Below are 18,273 nucleotides of genomic sequence, written 5' to 3'. Positions count from 1 at the left end.
ACTGGGGCGCAAAGAGCAGTTTGGGAAGGAAAAATGAGCTTGGCTTACCTTAGGTCTTCCACATTCCTTTTTCTACTGCAGGTAGAAACCCCTAGATTTTCCCCTTTAATAATATATGCTGTTGGTACTGATTGGTTTGGACTCAACACTTTGACAGGTCGGTTTGCATAGTTGCGATAATCTTCCGAGACTTTGTCATGAAGAAAAAGGAAATAGCCACGTAAGCCTTTTCTGTCAACCTGTAACTCTTCAGTGGAATAGCATGAGAAAAGGAAAGCACTTCTTCCAAGAAACAAGAGGCTTCCTCCTTTTGAACATAAACATTTAGGCAAAGCAGAGCAGGGATCTAAGCATCTCCAAAATTGATTACAGAAATACTCAAATGCAACAGTGATGGAATGTATTAAGCTAACTATAGTTACCTTTAATAGTTTGATTTGAAATAAACTTCACCATACTCCTCTCTGCCTGCTTGCAAAAAAATTTAAAAAAAGGTTTTGTGCAATCTATTTTCTATTACAAATAGCACAAGAGCACAAGTAACAAAAGAAAAAGAAAACATGTAATAGAGTTACTCAGGAGGTGGCTACAGCAAAACTGAAGTGCAAATACTCCTCATATCCACTGGTACAAAGTTCGATTAATTGAAACAGGCTTCAGCAAGGCTGTGGAGACATCAGCCTCTAGCAGAGGGGGCAGGGCATGTAACTTCTAAAGAGAGTTCAGGCATTTCTGCACTAAACATTTCATCATATCCAAATTCATTTAAATATATATTCATACAGCTATATATATTTAGTATAGAGTGTGTATACACACAGATATACACACACACAGAGACTATAACACACTATATTCACATGAAGAAGTTTGGCTTATGATGCACTGACAGTAAATTATTGGCAACATATTAGTTGGTTCCAAACAATAGTTAACATTCAGTTTATTTACATACACGTGTAGTATGACATTTTCTGTTGGGAACAGAAAGGTTAGATCACTGTACATACAGATGACAGTCAGAAAGACGAGCCCTCCTTAAACACTCTTGAGAGTTTACTTTTCTTCATTTACAACCCCATGTATTGAGTTGTGTATGTAAGTGAAGGTAAGACAAACTTGTGCTTGAAAACTTCAAGGAGAAAACACACTTTATATAAATAAATGCATGGAATTCATATATTTACAATACATACAGCATATAAATTATTTTATAATTAATCCAAACCAAGGTACTATTGTACACTGACAGCCAGTTGTGCTGAATCTTGGACTTATTTTTCACAAGTAACTTCAAGACTAACTGTGGGAGGTCTCTGGTTGACCCAACAACCTAGAAGGCTTGGGGCATATCACAGCTCAGTTCTGAAGCAAAGCTTTTTGAGTGTTACACTAAATTGAGGACTGTGCTGTTAACAACCTATTTACTATGTGCAAATGAGAGGCATGTTTTGTGCTCTTGATGTGTCATAAAACACCCATCAACCAAGAAAAATAATGTTTCTGGAGAATCTCTGGGAACATCTCAATGTCAGTAAATAGCCATTTATAGACACCTTCAACTCTTAAGCATGCAAATCACTACTAATACTACTGCCTGTGTAAAGAGAAACACAGAAACGTGGACTGTATGTACATGAATGCAACCCAATAAATGCAAATTAGGCTCCTGGGCTGTGCCTACATTCTCTCTCTTCCACCAGAAAGAGCTCAACTTGCCAGCTATGCAATGCTGACTTTTCAGAGAAAACATAGAGACTGCTAGCATTGCTGAAGATACTGTGCTCATTTCCCAACATCATGTAAAACACTGTGCTGGCGTGGATCAGATGTTACAGGTTCCTCATGCTGTTTAGCAGCATCCAGCAGCTTACAGAATCATGCCTTTTAAAAGAAATGGTGAAGCCACATCTCTGGAAAGCTGCTTCTTTTCTGTACTTGTGCTGCTGTTGTCTTTTTTCAGAAAGCATCTTCACCCTCTGCAATATCAATGATTTTGTGAAGCAAGTCTTCAAAAGTCGGGCGTCCCTCTGGTTTCTAAAAATAAAAAGCATGCACAGCTGTGACCAGAAAGCAGTAAAGTTGTGTTGATTTTGATAAATTATTAGTCTTGATATCATTCTATGGCTATAAATCTACCATTTCATTAGCTGTGACATGCAAAAATATTTCATTGTGTGAACTTTGAATGTGTTGCTTCATCTCAGTAAGCATCACCTTTTTTTTTTTTTCTACACTTTGAAAAAGCATAAATAGGTGTTGCTGGACTACACTCTTCATAATAATTCATTATTTTGCATAGTGCTACACTTCTTCATTTTTCTTCCCCATTCCCACCTCTCCCAAAGAATTGCTCCAATCTTTCTTTATGCAAGTTGTTCATGCTCCTAAGAATTTTGAGTGTCATTCTCTGAAACCTCTTTTACTTCTACTTTATTTTTTGGACTCAGAAATGAGACTGCATCAGACTTACACAACAGCCTCCTTTATCTACTCTGTTCTCCATAGAGATCCTTATGTGTCATAACATCCTGTTTGGTTTTTTTTTAATTACAGCAATAAACTGAGATAATCTCTTTGCTGACCTTCCTGACACAGTTAATTTAGCATCTTCTGAATGTCTGGGTTAACTTGCACTTTTCCTCCATTTATCAGCCTCCTTAGATTTGTATCACCTGCTGAATTTTGAAGCCTCAGTATTCACTTCCCTCTACAAATCATTAATAAATTTATTAAACAAGGACTGAGGTACCTACAGTTAATCATATTTTATGACAGACTGACAGTATCTTGCCCTTACTTGTGTCCTGTTTGTGATTTGCAAAGATTCTTTCTCTCCCATGTGATGACTGCTTAGATTTTTATGGTTAAGAATCCCTGATGAAATCAATAAATTTTTAATCAATCCATTGATGCTCATGTAAGTCCTATAAATAAATATTAACATTCAAAGAGCATTAACAAATAACGTATTATCTTCCAGGTGATTTATTATTCCATTTTAATGACCATTTCAAGCAGATTACCAAGTACAAACAAAATTTAATGATCTGTAGTTTCCTAGCTCCTGTGAATAGCTTTTTTGAACTACAGACTTACTTGTCATTCTGCGGCCCTCCAGGGCACTGTTGTTTCTGATGTTTTTTCCACTGCATAAACCAACTGGTTTGGAAGTTTTAGACTTCCACCAATTGGTTTGATGACTAATTGCTCTCTGTTCCAGCACCTTCTCCTCCAAGACAAGCATCAGACAGTATGTCATCTTTATTAGTGGAAAAGAGCAGTTTTTTCCCAGCACTCACTGTGGCAAAGGCTAACTAGAAATAAATCATGTAGCTCTTCCCATTCTTGGTTTCCTCAATTGCTTTCTCAAAATTAGAGGCATCTATTAAATGCACCTATCCTCTTAGAGACTTTCCGCTTCAACTGATTTAGTTGATAGCATTGAGTTTGGGTCTGCTGCCTGTCCTGGTTTCAGCTGCACAGAGTTAACTGTCTTCCTAGTAGCTGGTAGGTGCCATGTTTTGAGTTCAGTATGCGAAGAATGTCGATAACACACTGATGTTTTCAGTTGTTGCTCAGTAGTGTTTAGTCTAGAGTCAAGGATTTTTCAGCTTCTCATGCCCAGCCAGCGAGAAAGCTGGAGGTGCACAAGAAGTTGGCCCAGGACACAGCCAGGGCACCTGACCCAAACTGGCCAACGGTGTATTCCATACCATGGGACGTCACATCCAGTATAGGAACTGGAGGGAGTGGGGGCGGGAGGATTATCACTCAGGCACTCACTGGGCATCGATTGGCGGGCAGGTGGTGAGCAATTGCACTGTGCATCATTTGTATGTTCTGATTCTTTTATTATTGCTGTTGTAAATTTATTAGTGTTATCATTATTAGTTTCTTCTCTTCTGTTCTATTAAACCATTCTTATCTCAACCCAGGAGTTTTACTTCTTTTCCTGATTTTCTCCCCCATCCCACTGGGTGGGGGGGAAGTGAGTGAGCAGCTGCGTGGTGCTTAGATGCTGGCTGGGATTAAACCATGACACTGCCCCTTTGACCTCTGTGAAAATTGTACAGTCAGTATCTTTCTGGGTTAGGAGGATTAATAGTACCATTTATTTTTAACTTTCTTTATAAATTTTGGGATTTGTATTTAGATTCAACTGCAGTTAATCTATATTTCCTATATAAATTTATAATCAGGTAATAAAGCATTCCTTTAAAAATATTTTCAGTCATTCTGGCATGTTTCTGTAATGATTAATAAACTGAGGCAATATAAAATCAGATTCTCCACCTCTGGGCTGTTCGGACTGAATTTTTTTTGCTAGCAGTATTTGTACGCAGATATAATTGTGACCAGCACAGATTTACCAATTATTTTATTTTGTTACTAAATGCCTTTGCATACTGAATCTGACAGTCCATCTATTTCATTGACATTTCCTCCGTGTTTTTTCTTATCACAGCTCTAGTTCAGTTGCAAACCAGGGGGAGATCTTTGCTTTAGCAATAAACACGTGAATAGCTGAGAGAGCTGGATACAGTCAGAATGCTGCAAGAGACATTAATTGCTGTTGCTAGAGTGACCTTTTTTTCAATTCAAAACCAAAAAAATAAAAAATGTATATACCTCCTGCCAGCACAGCATCATTGTTTCATACACCTGCTTGCAGGCTAGTTTGGGCCGATACAAACGATGTCCTTGGCTAACCATTGTTACCACTTCATAGTTGGAGCTTTTTTCAAAGGGCATTTTTCCTTCCGTAAATACTTCCCACATTAAAACGCCTTAAAAAAAAAAAAAATTAAAAAAATAAGCAAATAATTTCTTAATAATATATGTTTCTTTTGAGCCCTGGGCTCAGGATTTCTGATAGATAAATAGTTTGAGATCCATATTCTAAAAATTGTTCACATCTGTCATTGCTGAAAACATCTTATTCTAGTAGCATAGGTTTTAATAAATAACAGTTCTAAAGGTCTCTGTGGAACTTTATGCAAGCATAAAACCATGGCAAATGGTTTCTCTGAGTTCTTCTCAGATCTTCTCATATGTCTGAATCCTTCCTAATAACTGGAGCTTAATTGCTATCAATAAAATGTAAAAATAGTGCTTTCTTTCAATGATGAATGTCTTACCAAAGGACCAGACATCTGACTTGCTGCTGAATCGGCTATAATTAAAAACTTCTGGGGGGCACCATTTCACCGGGAATTTAGCCCCAGAGGAGCTTGTGTATTGATCATCAAGGACATACCTAAAAAAAAAAACCAAACGAAAAAACCAGAACATTATATCCTTCAGTCAGCCTCCAAGCCTGCAAATCATAATTTAGATTTGGATTTGAATATTAGAAGCTCATATTGCCACCTAATGGCCATGATTGTTAGCATCACATGATAAAAATAGCTTCTCTGGGGCAGTACTAAGGTTTCAGTCAAGACCCAGATCATTTTTCTGATTACCTCAGTCTTCTCTTGTGACTATTAGCTATACAGCACAGGTCTAGGCCACCCGCAAGTTAAATGTCTGTATTACAAGAGAAAATGATGCAAAAGCATAGATTTCTTGCTCTGTTTCTCACCGGCCCGTCTGAATTCAGATGTCAGGGGACATGCAAGCTCAGTAGCACAGAAAGGTGGCAAAAGCCAAGAAGAGCATGGTCAAACCACAGTGCTTTAAGACCTCCCTTACAAGCGCTGCTCCCCACTCCCTGCCTCACCCACACGTCACCCACCTGATGCAGCACCCGTGGGTTGCTAACATTGCTAACAAGGGCAGGAAATTATCCCCTCTCCAGGTCTCAGCACCTCCCAGCACTTCAGCTAGCAAGATGCAACTCTAAACCACCTGCCTCAAGAGGATTCCAAACTCACTGAACAGCCTCTTTCTATCATTTATTTACCAAAATACAGATTAACAACTATTATCTCTGCAGCATGAGCTCTGCTGTCCGAGACACAAGCTCTAGTGTGCCCCCTGCATCACTACAAGATTAAAATTTGCAAGATTTTCACAGATGCTACAGAAAGTTGCTTGTAGAAGACCAGTCAGACCACAGAGTCAGTTTAAAGCCAGTCCTCTCATGGTAAACGCTAGACACACTTACCTCTCTAGAGAATAAACTGCCTAATTTTGATTTTCCAGGATTAAAATGAGTAAGGAAATCCACACAAGACCATAGAACGAACAAGCTTTAAAGGCACTGGAAAAAAAATGAACCATACAATGCTCCCTAGAGAGGTCAAAAAAGATAGGTTTTGCCTGTATTTTGCTGGGCATGTGTTGCCTTATGGCTAAGTACAAGGGTTAGGTGAATTTTCCCAAATCCCCACAAGTACGTTTGCACACTCAGCCGTACCTTGTCATTCCAAAATCTGACACTTTGACCACTCCCGAGTCACTCACCAAGCAGTTCCTGGCAGCCTGCAAAGGGGATGGTTAGAGTTTGATGAAAAACTTGCAGTCTCTTGCAGACAAATTACAATGGCCTAACGAGGACTTTGTCCTCATTGCATAGCAAGTTCACCGATTTACAAAGTTCAGTGGTGTATTCTCATTGTGCTCTGGAATAAAAAGTACATGTGCATTTGCTCTTGATAGTACTGCTTTGACAACTAAACTATTTTGTAAAAAATCACCAGAAAAAAATTATCATCTCGAGGGATTCATGAGTGGTGAAAATGGCACCAGTAAAGAACAGACATAAGCTATTATTTCAGTGCAAATAGCTATCAACTCTTTATAAAAATTTCAGATTTTATTCCATTTTCTCAGAAGAGAGAAACCTCTTTTTCTGGATGGTGCAGCTTTAAAGACTTGCTTAGACCCTAAATAGCCAACTTAAACTACTTAGAATTTTCTGCAAGAACAAAAAGCAGTCATTTACAAACAGGCCGTATCAAAAAGGAATAAGTAAGCTCAAAAATAAAAACTTCTATGAAGAGTATATTGCCTAATGGGATGTTACCAGGTCTCTGTGGATAAAGCTGTTTCTCTCCAGGTACTCCATTCCCTCACATACATCTTGGCACATAGTGAGCAGGACATCTTTACTCAAAACTCCCCGTTTTTGTCTCAGGTAATTGAGAAGGCAGCCATGCTCCATGAACTCCGTCACGATGTAAATAGGCCTCTGTTGTGTGCACACACCATACAGCTGAACTAATTTAGGATGTGTTAGCTTCCTGAAAAGATTGAGATCGTGTCGTTATTACTTCCTCCGCCCAGTGCTAGCTCTCCAACCCACAAAACTGCAAAAAATACCACCTGCCCCAAATGTTTTATTTATAATCGGTATATGGCATCAGAGGCCTAGAACTGCCAGTAAGAGTGCCAAGCACACAACTCACATCATTACTTTCGCTTCTTCAATGAAATCCTCTTCATACATTGCACCTTCCCGAATTGCCTTGATGGCCACTTTATACTGCGCTCTCCATTTCCCAAGGCGCACTACACCAAACAGACCGCTCCCCAGTTCTCTCATGAATGTCAGTTCCGAGGGATTAATTTCCCATTTCTCTATAAAACAAAACAAATGACAGCCCATGACTCCTGTATTAAGGAACCTACTGAGCTGGCAGGTGATAAGGAAGAGGAAAGGGAAACTGGATTACTAGCAAATTAGGGAATTTAGGGAGAAAACCTCTTAGAATTACCTTTAAAACTGAACAGTTCTATACTTCACAAAACAAATACACTTTTAGGTAGACATGACCTTTAGGCAGCTCCTGACCAACACACAAGGCAAAACTCAAACCTTCTTGAGGCCAATAATTACATACTGATATTGTCAGACTTGATTTCAACAAGCTGCCATCATAGAAAGTTGTGCCAATACGTAGAAGCTACTCACATCACCTGATGTGCCATGCTTAAAACAGGTTATTCCAAATTTATGTAAAAAAAAAAAAAAAAGTAACGCCGCCACAAAGATCAAAGGGCCAAGGTTGAGTCAGAAGTCCGGAGGCTTATGACGAGCCAAAGGCACAGCTCTTTAATCGGGCAGAGCTCAAGGTGTCCACAAAAGCATGGAGGAAGATGCCGAATTCCCCTGAAGCACCGGTGACACGTTCTGCCTCTCCACACTGCTGCCCTTGGCACCACATGCCTGCCACCAGCCCTGATGCCTTTGCATGCCGATCCTCTGAGCAAGGGCCTCCGAGGTACAACCTGGACCCACATAAGTTACTATAGCCAATCACAGCACAAAATCAGGTCTTTCAAAATTTTTAGAAAATATTGTAGTGTCTTAACATACATAAAATCATTAGAAAAGGTACGTGTAGATGACGTAGCTATGTGTAGATAACACGCAATTACCATAGCTGAATCCTGCTGTTGTTGGTGCTGTCGTCTTCTTTGGGGTCACTGGGTAACGCAGCCTGGTAACGAGACCTGAGGTTCAATGATAATTCAAGAGACACAGTTTACTTCTGAAATAGCACCAGGCAGCAAATCAGCCACGTGTTCACTGCAAACTTCAACACTGATTAACAATAAGCTCATCATTATATACAGCTTTGACCATATTTTCTGCTATTGCATTGTGTTGACTATTAAATGTGCCTACAAGAGGTACACAGGAGCACTTACTGCATTTAACTTGTTGCATCTTCTTTACTGGCAAGAGATGGATACAGATATATGCATACATATTTGGGCTTTACAGTTATGCTGGCACCAAAAAGACTGAGGACCCCTTTCATAGATCAGAAAGATTACCTAAAACTCACAACGTTACTTTTGATCATTGCTGTTTCACACATACAAATCCCACCAGTTTCAGTTTATGTATATTTTTATAAATAAAATAAATGCTTCATGCTAGCTGAATATTCTCCTAAAATCTTGTCAGAACTTGATATGACAAAAGGAATGAAGCAATTAAAAATAAGTAGTAAAATCAGTTGTAATAAATGAAAGGCAGCTTTATGTTTTTGGAGCATATTTTCCAGAACATCATCAGGAAATGCTGGGTCATCTGAGTTTGATATAAACATCTGGAAAATATAGCTCATGAAAGAAATTTATGCATAGACTTGACTTGAAAAAATATACTACATTAGTATCTGTGCCTTGAACCCGATTCCTGAATTCTCCCCATCCTATCATACAGTGGGAGGACACCAGCATCAGCCATAGATCTGAAGACTCATCTTTAGGGATTTCCTGAAGAACACATTACTATTCTCCTCATCTGTTTGCTATAAGGAAAAGTAAGATCATTTTAAGTGGTGGTGGGTGACCTGCAGGTAAAATAAGCTAGTGCTTGAGAATACTCTGGGGAAGTACCATCCCCATCCATCTGCTGTGGGTTACAGGCAGCTGTTGGAGACACAATGTGGAGCTGAAAGAATGATTTTTCCTGACTCAATACAGCTGTTCTTCTGCTACTCTGGGGACAGTAGCATTACTTTATTTATTTTTACATAAAACTTTTCAAATTATTGTCTATATTGGAAAAATGCAAAATGCAGTGTCTCATGACTTCCCTAAGAAAGAAGGATCTATAAAAACCTAAAAACCTTCATAAAAAGCCCTAAAATCACCTCACACTCCTTTTCAAATCAACCCTAAGCAACAGGAAAAATCCAATTCATCTACCTGCTGCGTTATGTTTATGATACTCAATTATTTCTGGAATGGAGTTAAAGAGATGCTTTTCTGCGAGGTAGTACTGCTTCGGTGACGTCACTGTTTCTTTTATATGGTAGTGTCTTATTCCTGATGAACCTTCTCTGGAAAAATAATAACAATAATAACAATTAGTAATAATACAACTTCATTTGTTGTGAATTTTTAAAGAGGATCACATTGACTAAGAAAAGGAAACCGAAAGGGCCAGCATGGGTGCCCACTGTCACACTTTCAGGAACAGCTTGAATATCAAAGATGCCAAGCGCTGGTGACTCACCATCATCTCAGTGCTCAGACCAAGTTGAAGATAAACCCACAAAAGGTTAATTTTCAGCCTAGTGAGCTCCCACACACTGAGGCAAACACTTGGGCTGGCGGGAGGGAAGAGACGAGCGGGGTGGGAGAGCAAAGACCTCCTCCTTTGGGTGGTTCAGGTCTACACTGGATTAAACCAAACATGACCTAACCATGGAGTCAAGAAGCTCATTTTAGTCACCCATCTTTTTTTATCACAGCAGCCCTCATTGCTTTATTGAGCTCTCTCCTGGGGTTTCCTCCAGGCCATGGATTTGGACAAGACAAGGTGTACAGAACAGCCACAGAAACTCACCCTCCAAATTTTGTATAAAGGGAAACTGTATACAGGCCGGGCTGACTTGAGTCTCTCACCACAAAACCACCTTCTTTATCCTAAAATGCAAGCACATCGACAGTTTTGTACAAGCGGTTTTAAACTGCACGCCTCTTCTACTCGTTCTGTGATTTGCATGTGCCAAAATAAGCCTTCACTTTAATAAAAGAAGCTACTTGACGCGAATTTTACAGTTAATACTGTAAGGCTGCTGTGCTCACCTCATTTCTGAGGAGCTGCTCTGCCTTGCTTCTGTTCAGGTTTCTGCTGTACCACCTGCAACACGACATCAGTAACCAAAACTTCTCCAAGGTGCGTGATTTACATAAAATGCTTAAAACAAAGTATTACAAAGCTACAGATTCAATAGTTTTATGGTAAGCGAAGGTCAAGAACTGAACCTTTGTTAATGTACAAAAATCAGTCCCTATTACGTTGTGCCGCTCTCCCATAAAAAATGCCCTGAAAAAAACCATCCAGTGAGACCCCACAGAAGCCAATAAAGTGCAGGTAACTGAACTAATTTTGTGCAGGCCGATGGCAGTAGTTGCTCTGAATGGCAGCCCGAGGGCAGGCTGGCAGCCCCAGGGAAGCAGCTGCCCACTCACCAGTCGAGCCACCTGCGGAGCTGCCTGCTAGACCGCTGTTTCGTTCAATAACTTCACGGTTCTGATTTTCCAGGGAGGACCCACCTACCAAAGAGGAGCTTGAAAGTGAATTAAATGTCACGGTTGCACATCCCCAAGGCTCGGTGCTGCACGGGCAGGTTAAAGCAGCCACAGAAGCACTGACATTTCAGCCAGCTGCAGCAAATAACATAAAAAGGAAAAACACGCAGCTGGCAAATGGCATGGTGCAATCATTTTGAGCTATGCTGTCACAGCGGTAACCAAGCAAGAAGGTGGCACAGCAGCCTCTGATCAAGTTCTGCTGTACCAGAGGTAGTGTTTTCTTGCAGTTGGTAGATGACCTGGAGTAATCCTCCCTGGACTTCGCAGTGACTCAGAATTATAGCCCCAAGGTGGTAAGGCACAAAGTGGCTGGACCAGATAAGGCAGCCCAGTTCCTTCCTTCCCTTTCTGCCAGCCCCACAGCCCAGCCCAGAGCAGGGCAGGGCTCTTAACAAGAGCCTCCAAGATGAGAAACCACACAGAACAAGTAAATCCCTCTTGTAAAACTGAGGGCAAAATCCCAGAAGAAATTTGACCTTCTGTCAAAACACAGCACCAGGAGCCATAAGTGGGTGAGAGTAGTTTTGGAGCTACTAATGTGGTTTTGTAAACTGGTTTTCATTATTTCCTTACAGCTCCATTTTATCTGAAAGTCATGAGATATATCTTAAGTTCTCAGGCACAACGGTTTATGCTGTAGTGACATTTGAATATCAAGAACAACAGGCTTGGAGACCACAGTGTTAAACGTTATGCTGACGTTCTTAAATAAATACTCCATAATTAAACATCAACTGGAAAAAGCTTTTACAGCTGCTAAGTTATATGCATACACTGAGACTTAAAATGCACCAAGTGATATATTCTCTTGAAACTTAGAGCTGCCTTCCAAAATCTCTGTTCTGTTGTTTACTTTGAATTATTTCCACTATTTTGTACTCTACTATCTCACTGCCACACACTTTGGATAGATATGTCACTTTAATATTAAAAAAAAAAACAATTCAGCACACTTATTAATAGGTAAATTTCCTTTAAAGTTTCCCCTTGTCCATCAGAGAATTGGGAGGGGTTTTTTTGCTTTAATAGTAATAGCCTAAAAACTACATGCCTGATGGCCATCTCACTGACTTGACTCTACATTACAAATCACAGTAAAATCAGTGAGGAGAATCAGAATAAATATATGACTATTTCAAATATTTAAGTTTCATCTCTGAGATCAATGCTATCATATGTAAGTAATTGCTTTCAAAACTTTAAAAACACATTGTCGTTCTTAAAGCATAGGTTTCATTTTATGATCTTCCAGATTGTAATTCAGATATTCACACTTACTCATATTGATCAAGGTTGTTGGACTTCTTTCCTGTTACATAGTTGCTTGGAATATATCCTTGTTTTCTAAAAACAATATATAATATATCATCTGAGTGAAAACATGTAAAATTGCACGCCTAGAAGACACTGTTTCATTCTGCTAATCACCAGAGGTCCCTTGCTGTCATTTATTTATTACTGACCCATGCACTCAACTGCTGATTATACAGAAACTAATTTTCCATGTCAACATTTCCATATTAACTTTCACTGCACCTAGAGAAGTGATACAGGCAGCAAAAGTGTCCAAGAAAACCAGCAGAAGGGGTGAAGAAGCAGAACCTTCTGCTGCTCTGTCACTTCGGCGCTCAGAGGTCCCAGTCAGTCACTGGAAATACATATGGAGCCTGCCACGGCCTGATAACTCATCATTACCCCTAACATACTGCGACAGGGACCTGATAAATATTGAAGTATGGAAGCTTTCACCTTTAAAACCACAGGGAAAAATTTTAATCCAGGGAATGTAAAGTTGTAGTCATTAAGGCATCTCAGTGCCACTCTCTCTCAACTCATTCAAAGATTGCCCCTAATGATCTAGCTATTAAATAAGATGGTGATTATTCAAGTGTGGAAGTCAGAGCCTGCTGAGCTGAGTGTTAACCATATTGCTCCCTAATGAGCCCTTCCCCAGGGAAGCCGGAGTACTGCACCAGTCTAGCAAGGCTTTGCAGCCTGGCTGGTGCTTTAATTGGGAAACCATAAAGTCTGACAGGAAATATAACTGGAAAAGCTTCCAGTTCCGCAACAGCGTTTGCACTCAGGCCCCACAATTTATTAAGAACCGCACTTTTAAAAATTGGTTTCTATGTAGAAATAAAAGTACGGATGAGATTTCAGGGCTGGGGTCCAAAGCGGGGTCTAATAGAATTATTTGTTGACACACAGTCAATATGAACTACTACAACGTGGAAATAGCCTTATGAACTTTACAAAGAAAAATAAGGAACTCATGTTTACCCATATTTGTCTCTCGCCTTCCACCAGTGAATGTCGTTCTTCTCAATCACCGTATATTCTTCACCTTTCTCTAATCTTAAATCATGATGTTCTGTAGGCTCAAAATCATACATTGCTACCACCACCTCCTCCTCTTCGTTGCCATTTTCTTCAGCTGGAGGAACAGGTGGCGGAGGCCTTCGCTGAAAACGACCCAACATGATTATCATCCCGCCCTGCTCCATCATTCCACCCCATCCACCCTTGCCATCACACCAGTGCAAACTAGCCGAGCATCCCAGAGGCAAGAACTGGGCTAGTTCCAGGTTGCCCCAGGCGTGAGCTGTGGTGGCCCGGGAAGGCAGGTGGGGTGATGGGCAGATGATCACCTGGGTGCTACCCATGGGGCTGGCTCGCGCTGCAGCCCCACAGCTGCCAGTAAAGGGCAACGCTGGCTGGCGTTTGCTTTTCGACCACCTCTCCCACCAGCACTACAGACACAGCTAATAGGTGCAGCTAAATTTCAATGGGATTTTTTCCAACCTGAGAAAGAGCATGATGCCTATGGAAATAGACCTTTGCTCCAGGATAGGGAAAGAATCTCTGGAAATTTAAATGCCATCTCAAAAAGCAGCAGCTATCTATTCAAAATTATAAAAGTTCTACCTACCGCACTTTTTTCTGGCATTGGAGAGGGCAATCTCATTACATCTAGAAACAAAGCACAGGAAGAGATCTGTGTCTATCCATTTAGCTATAAATTTAAAAACTAAATAAAAGGTTTAAATTTCAGATGAGGTTTTAATATCTTAACTAGCCTTCAGGATAGCTTAGAAAATCAGAAAGCAAAGACAGCTCCAATTAAGCATTAGGAAAATGTTGATTAAGTATTCTTCCAAAAGCATCCTAAATCAGCCAGCAGGCTACATTCACCACAAATTTGGCAATGCCTATGCCACACCAGAGCATCCCACACAGACATCCCTGAATCAGCCCTCAGATGCAGAAATACATGAGAAATAAAAAAGGGTTAGAGATAAAAAAAATACATAAAAAAAAAAGCAGTGTTCTTGTCACCATGATAATCTAAAGGTCTGTTCCTATTGACATCTGCTCTTCTAAAAAAAAAAAAAAAAAAAATAAATAGTACTCCTCCTTGCCCTTCCTTTGCTAAATAAGGCATGGAAGTTGTATGTATTTTTTATTATTTCTCTCAAATTCAAAACTATTTTTTCTCCCGCACTGCTTTTTTTCCGCACTTAAAAGGTTCAGCTATATGTCATGTTTTATTCTTGCTGGCCACGAGCCACTGTTTATTCAAGTCTTTTAATGCAACAAAATCCACAGGTCCCCACCATTGCCACTTAAGATGCCAACAAAAGAAATCATCTGGGCACCTCTGATTTCACTGGAAGATAAGCAATGGCTCAATTTCTTTTTCTGCTACGGAATTTTCCTTAAATTGAGGACTAAATAATTACTGTTAGCATCTGCTGCTGAACAAGCAGAACCTGTGATTTGGATGCTGGAAGATGCACGTGACTATGGAAGTCACGGTTCATCCAGGTTCAGCATATGGATACTTACAAACCTCTAAGAAAATTCAGTCCTCTGTCTGTAAATACATTGAGCCGTCTTGTATCATTTTTATACTGGATGCAACACAGTTATTATTCTTTTACATGGGTATGTAGAAGTTGTTTATTAAAACTGAAGAGCTGGCAAGGATTACTAGCTGAATCTTTTTCACCATCAGGTTTTATGTTCACTCTGAGGTAAATGCTCGGTCAAATAAGTTTCAGATGGGAAAAACAAACCAAGCGAAATTCAGCAACCTCAATGATTCCTTTCAGCTCTCTCTAAACATTTTTTGTGAGGACAATTTACTGGCTTTTATATTTTTTACAAAATGTTTGGAAATGAAACATTTTGATTTACTGCAGGCACAGCATCAATGATTCACTGTGCTCTATAAATTTGCCTGATATCTAGGGCATTCAGGTGTGATGACAGGATCATATAAAAAAAGCAGAAAAATATGCCAAAACAACTTCATCTGAAAACATATGTACTTACTGTTTTCAAAAAGATTGTATTTTTCACAGCCAGGTGCTAATTTTTCTGTCTGTCTGCAGCACTGATAAATTCCCTCTGTCCAGAATTTAGGATGATATTTCACCATTATATTGCTGTTGTTCTTTATTTCTACAAGAAGAAAAGGAGCATATATTGAAAGATTAAAAAAAAAATCTGGAAGAGAGCCATTTTTAATAAATATTACAGTATCTTTGACAGGAGGCATAATCTTCACTTGTCCTTGCTTTAGCATTGCTTCTCTTAAGGACCTTCTTGCAAGTTTACATGGAGGTGATACAATGATAGTAGAGGATGTTTTTAGGATAATGCATTACCTTATTCCAGAAGAGAGTGCTATACTCCCTGCCTAAACCAGCCACCACAACAGGCCCTTGGTGCCTCCATGAAAGGAGACCCAGGCGCCCACCCACACCCTGCAAAGAAGTCTGGCAGCTGTGAAGGCCACGGGGGCTCTGCCTGTCCCTTTTCTTTTTATTACTGCTGCAAGTTACTCAATTTCCTCTACAAACAGTGTTCTGGAGGAAAAGATAGCTGAATTTTATTGCTATTCCATGGCACAATGCCTGTGTTTGGTCTGAAAGGCTCCTTACCCCTATCCTAAGGGCTTGCTGAGTTTCAGAGGTTATTCCTTGCCCTGTGGTCCCCAGCCCAGAAATTATTTCTTATTACTTTACACAGCAGCTGCAATTAATGTGAGCATTTGATGGTGGCAGAAAGGATCAAGAGGCTCTTGGGGGGCAGGGGGGGGATCAAAAAAATCTTTACTCACTATGATAGCATTAATCAGACCGCATCTCAGTGGAGATGCCTCCTGTCTTCTACGTGATGCCATTAACTAGCTTGGATAAGCTTTTTGATGATTTACACATTGTGCAAAAACAGAGTCAAATTCTAATTGCAGCTGGCCTTCACAAATCAAATTATATCAGTCTGGGTGTTTGATACTCCCAGTACCTGTTATCACATGCTGTCTATGCAAACAATGAGCTGACCCAGTAAAAAATAAAAATCAGTGGATATATGCAACAGAAGCTCTACCATTTTATTTTTCTAGCTTGTTGTGGTTTGACACCGGGAGCAGCTAGGCACCCATGCAGCCACTCGCCCACTCCCCCCCCCCAGCAGGATGGGGTTGAGAATAGAAAGAACAAGAGGAGAAAACCTGTGGCTTGAGATAAAGACAGTTTAATAAGCAAAAGAAAGGAGAAAAAAAAAAAAAAAAACAAAAGTGATGTAAAGGCAATTGGTCACCATCTCCCATAAGCAGACCAGTGGCCAGCCACATCTCTGAGCAACGGCCAATATGGAAGCCAAAAAACCCCAACCCCTGTCTTCCTCTACCCCAGTTTTTAACTGATGAGCACAACGTCATATGGTCTGGAATATCCCTTTGGTCACTCCAGGTCCGCTGTCCCAGCTGTGTCACCTCCCAGCCCCTTGCCCACCTCCAGCCTACTCGCTGCAGGGGCGGAGGGGGAAACAGGCAAAGCCTCCGTGCTGTGCAAGCACTGCTCAGCAGCAGCTAAAACACCGGTGTGTTTTCAACACTGTTTTGGCCACAAATCCAAAACGCAGCACCAGGTTAACTCCAACCCAGCCAGACAGCTCAGGTAAAGGTATTTACATATGTCAGATGTTAAGTATGAGCACTTTCCATTACCTTCTTTCAGATTCCTCACCCACTGATCCCGGCTTTGTGCACTTGGTGCAAAAATATAAAGCGTATTAGCATCATACACAACCTGGAGGGGGAAAAGAAATAACATTCACCTGGTAACGTTCATGTATTTATTCCTCAGGAAACAAAGGAGACAGAACAAGACAAATGACTCTTGCATTTGGCAAAATTAGTGTACTCGGGCACAAAATGCAGAAACTGGGAAAAGGTTATTAGGGTTTGCTACTCATGTGTAATGCTTTCAGTAGCATAAGGAAGGATTTTTGTAATGGTATATTATCCTGAGAGCATTCCTTAAAATGTTTGCTTCATGCTTTGCTTTGTTCATTCTTCACTGCATGTCTTCTAAAAACAGTTCTATTTAATTGCTAAAGCTATTTCATCATCAGACATTCTTTGTTCCCAGCCATTTCATAACTCCTTGTGCTTCTGTACTGCTCCTGGGTTATTCCTGCCTTCTTTTTCTTCACTGCTTGTATTGGTGGAAAGCAAGTATTGCCCTGTGAGAAAGGGGCCAGGGTCCCCTTTCCGGCAGTGGAATTCACCCTCACTCCAACCATTCCCTCTATCATAAGCAGGCATAGCATCTGACCCCTCATATTTTTCTTTTTCCCCCTCTAAGCACTTCATTTTCTGTGTTTAGTTCCATTCTGTCCACAATGGAAGAAAATGCAACAAGTTTTATCTTGATTTTCTTATTCCTATACAATTTAATGGTAATTAAATTTAATTTAAAGTGAAAGAATGAAGACAGGGAAAATGGGCTGCCAGCTAACCCGTTTTGGAAGAAGACCAGGACAAAGCACTTTCCAGTCAAAACCCAAGCAGAGAGGGTGGGGAAAAGAAAAGACCAAGTGTATGAGCCACAGCTCTCTAGGGAGGCAACTGCAGGGGGAGCAGAGCTTGCTGAGCACGGGTTTTAATCACTGATCCTGAATCACCCCACACACAGCCCCAGAGCGCCAGAGAATGGGCTCCGTACTTGGAAGTGACAGTAATTTCAAGCAAGTTACATCCAAATGGCTTGGTGCTGTTGAAAAGACCACTGTAATTTATATATTTTATATAAAAGGAACATACCTGAAATGGATATTTATTTTGACAGGGAATAATACCATCGCTTTTTACAACTTCTACACATTTAATCCTTGAAATATCCACAGATCCTTTTCTGTACTTTTTCTATAAGAGAAAAGCAAAAGACATTATGTAAAATATAGCAAATTTACCTA

The 18,273-nt window shown here is 40.2% G+C and overlaps 1 protein-coding gene across 7 annotated transcripts in view; it reads right to left on the bottom strand.

Moving 5' to 3' along the window:
* Window positions 1-71: 71 nt before the first annotated feature.
* Window positions 72-18,273, bottom strand: part of TEC (tec protein tyrosine kinase) — a 67,809-nt gene continuing 49,607 nt past the window's right edge. For 2 of the 7 annotated variants that reach the window (XM_049793782.1, XM_049793789.1), the window contains exons 3-18: window positions 18,122-18,223; window positions 17,024-17,105; window positions 15,343-15,471; window positions 13,937-13,977; window positions 13,288-13,469; window positions 12,286-12,351; window positions 10,498-10,552; window positions 10,256-10,335; window positions 9,613-9,746; window positions 8,329-8,403; window positions 7,356-7,527; window positions 6,974-7,190; window positions 6,365-6,429; window positions 5,142-5,260; window positions 4,633-4,790; window positions 72-2,037 (exon numbers count right to left, since the gene is read on the bottom strand). In XM_049793782.1, the coding sequence (XP_049649739.1) occupies window positions 1,960-2,037; window positions 4,633-4,790; window positions 5,142-5,260; window positions 6,365-6,429; window positions 6,974-7,190; window positions 7,356-7,527; window positions 8,329-8,403; window positions 9,613-9,746; window positions 10,256-10,335; window positions 10,498-10,552; window positions 12,286-12,351; window positions 13,288-13,469; window positions 13,937-13,977; window positions 15,343-15,471; window positions 17,024-17,105; window positions 18,122-18,223 (1,755 nt within the window). In that variant the 3' untranslated portion in view covers window positions 72-1,959. The other 5 variants (XR_007504895.1, XM_049793798.1, XM_049793809.1 and 2 more) reach the window with 5 other exon arrangements.

Source organism: Accipiter gentilis, chromosome 3 (assembly GCF_929443795.1).
Source record: "Accipiter gentilis chromosome 3, bAccGen1.1, whole genome shotgun sequence".
Lineage (NCBI taxonomy): Eukaryota > Metazoa > Chordata > Aves > Accipitriformes > Accipitridae > Astur > Astur gentilis.
This window is presented reverse-complemented; position numbering and strand designations above follow the sequence as displayed.